Source organism: Octopus bimaculoides, chromosome 25 (assembly GCF_001194135.2).
Source record: "Octopus bimaculoides isolate UCB-OBI-ISO-001 chromosome 25, ASM119413v2, whole genome shotgun sequence".
Classification (NCBI taxonomy): Eukaryota; Metazoa; Mollusca; class Cephalopoda; order Octopoda; family Octopodidae; genus Octopus; species Octopus bimaculoides.
Window position 1 is genome coordinate 24,651,651 of NC_069005.1, and position 3,294 is coordinate 24,654,944.

Consider the following 3,294-nt stretch of genomic DNA (forward strand, 5'->3'; position numbering starts at 1 on the left):
TATACATACATAACATATATATATATATATATACATACATAACATATATATATATATATATACATACATAACATATATATATATTTATGATACACACATATATATATATATATATATATATACATACATAACATATATATATATTTATATGATACACACACATATATACATGTATACGTGTGTATGTATTATGTATGCAAGCAAATCTGTATGTATGTATGTATGTATACATTAATAACACGTTTAAGAACAGAGTAGCGATTCATAGATTGTGTACAAGTTCGAACTATTCCCTATGCAATTGTTTCATTGTGTTTATGGCCAGGATACTACAGCAGTATCCAACTTCGTAACTCTAAGAAACAGACACCAGATCTGGAGAAGAGGAATCTGGGAAATGGTTTATAGTAATGATTAGACATTGATATAAAAGATTAGAAAATATTTATTACAGCAGTACTTATTTATTGGAGAATACATAAATGTTTATTATCTTACTTCATGTATCTAACCCAATTATTTTCGATTTTCAGACTTTCTCCTCGATTTCTAATTTTTCTCTTTTCTCTCCCTTTGCAGACGTTTGTTAAACTGTGTTGCATGAGAGTGAAGTTTTTCAAAAAGAAGTTTGAGGTAGGTACTTAATTTCCCTCATTTCAATTTTAAAATGTTTACACTTTAATGAAACACTTCTACTCGTTTTCTTTCCTTGTTTCTCTCTCTCTCACCTTCTCCTTGTCACCCTCCTCTTCGGTCTTTTTCTCTCTCGCAACACCTTCCATCCAACACCACCTCACACTGTTTCCTCTCTCAGTTTCTCAGCCTCTACTTCTCAGCCATCTTGTATGTAAGCCCTCTCAACCAGCTATAAATACACAGCTTCGAATCATCCAACCTTTTTTCAAAGCAGCAGAAAAAAAAAACAATGTTGGGTACCATATATGATGAGCATAAATATCTCTTTTACTCTTTTACTTGTTTCAGTCATTTGACTGCGGTCATGCTGGAGCACCGCCTTTAGTCGAGAAAATCGACCTCAGGACTTAGTCTTTGTAAGCCTAGTACTTATTCTATCGGTCTGTTTTGCCGAACCGCTAAGTTACGGGGACGCAAACATGCCACCATCAGTTGTCAAGCGATGTTGGGGGTTACAAATGCAGACACACAAACATATACACACACATACATATATATATACATATATACGACGGGCTTCTTTCAGTTTCCGTCTACCAAATCCACTGACAAGGCTTTGGTCGGCCCGAGGCTATAGTAGAAGACACTTGCCCAAGGTGCCACGCAGTGGGACTAAACCCAGAAGCATGTGGTTGGTAAGCAAGCTACTTACCACACAGCCACTCCTACGCCTGTCTAGCAAAAGATACGAATACTATGGCTATATCTTTTTTTTATCATAGATGTTTTCGATCAAAATTGATCTCTATATCTTTATTTTCCTTTTTTTTCTCCTCTCTTCTTTTCTTCTCTCAATCACTCTTTCTCTTCTCTCTTTCTTTCTCTCTCTCTCTCTCTCTCTCTCTCTTTTTGGAGTGCCTCCACATATCTGTTGGGCATGTTAGAAATAACCGTTAGACCTTCCTCAAATCTGTTGGACACATTTGACTGTCGCAGCTCTGTTTGCACTTTATATAAGCAGATGTCAATATATAACCGTTTAAAAGCATTCAGCCGATTACAACGTCTAATCGGTCAGTCTGCCGTGAGATAAAAGCAACACCACCGACTCCTCCTCCTCCTCCTACTACTACTACTACTACATGTATTATTTAAGCTATTTAGGGATGACTGAATCACCATTGAACATGATGTGTCTTCAAGATCTAGACAACCAAGAGAGAATTATTTTCTTTAGCGTGTTACCCACGACTAGATATGCTTTGGTACGAGTTAATAAATCAAATTTCAAAAGCTCCACATTGAACTGAGCCTTTAACTCCTACCACTCAAAGCCTTTCGCACAGACTTGTTTATGCTGTGTCATAAATACACATACTATAAATGTATTTTTGTTGGCAGTTATTATTATTATTACCTCTGCCTTCGCTAAGGCGGAGGTGTTGTTTTCAATCGTGTTTGTTGGTTTGTCCGTGGACAAGATATCTCAAGAACCGCGGGATGGATTCGGATGAAACTTTCAGGGATGTTTGACCTCATGACTGGCACGAACTGATTAGATTTTGCTATCGATCCGGTACCAGACAAGGATTCTGTATTATTTTTTTTTCTGTTTTATATTTTTTTTACTTCATTTTTGAGAGTGGTCGGGTTCATTTTTAGTATTCTCGTTTGTGAGAGCAGTCGAGTTTATTTCTGATGTTATTATTTTGAAGATCATCTCTGGCTAATCGTTGAGAGGACGTTGGTGTTGCCTTGGCGGAGGTTTGCGCTCTCTGAGTGCTCTTGTTGTTGTTATTATTATTATTATTATTCATATACACTCAATAGATTAGATCGTTGAAAAAGAAAAGAATCCTCACATCGGGCTACAACAGATTGCCTTAGATGCCAAGTATACTTCTATCGGGTTACAGCAAGTAACCTTAGATGCCAAGAACCATCCTAAATACCCATCATGACTACCCGTCTGATAAGACCTGCTTTTGAGATGGTTAAAGGTAACTCATGTCACTTACCCAAGGATCTTTTTCGCTGAAAATTGTTGTAAAAGCTCCATTTCTCATCACCCGTCACAACTTGCTTCAAAAAGGGTGCATTTTCATTGCGTTTATACAGCAAACCACAGATAGAAATGCGATCTAAAAGACTATTTTCACTCAGATCATACGGTACCCAAACATCGTAGTGATTTGAGTACCCAAGCTTCACTAAATACTCATGCATGGTGGATTTTGATAAATTTAGTGTTTCTACTAATTCTCGCGTTGTGTAATGCGGGTTATTCTCAATCAATGTCTTGATTTGGTCGTCATCTGAAGTAGGTGGGTGGGGATCTGCTTGAACATTCTTCGTCAATAAGGCTACAATCACCAGCTCTAACCTTAGTGAATCACTTCCGTACAGTTCTGTCAACTAAAGCACCTTCACCGTACACAGCACATATCTTTTTTGTTGCTTACGAGGCATTTTTGCCTTTACTGTAACAACAAAAGCATCAAGTATCGAAAATGCACCTTATAATCTTGCATTAAGTTGACAGCATACAAATATTTTATCGTATCACTACTGCATAAATCTCTGAGAGATTTAGAAATGTATTATTTATCTCTCTGTCTGTCTCTCTCTCTCTCTCTCTCTCTCTCTCTCTCTCTCTCT

At 37.0% G+C, this 3,294-nt stretch overlaps 1 protein-coding gene across 1 annotated transcript in view; it reads left to right on the forward strand.

Moving 5' to 3' along the window:
- Nucleotides 1-3,294, forward strand: part of LOC106880459 (uncharacterized) — a 139,635-nt gene that overhangs the window by 122,834 nt on the left and 13,507 nt on the right. The window contains exon 5 of the mRNA XM_052976615.1: nucleotides 580-633. Within this exon, the coding sequence (XP_052832575.1) occupies nucleotides 580-633 (54 nt within the window). The remainder of the gene's footprint in view (nucleotides 1-579; nucleotides 634-3,294) is intronic.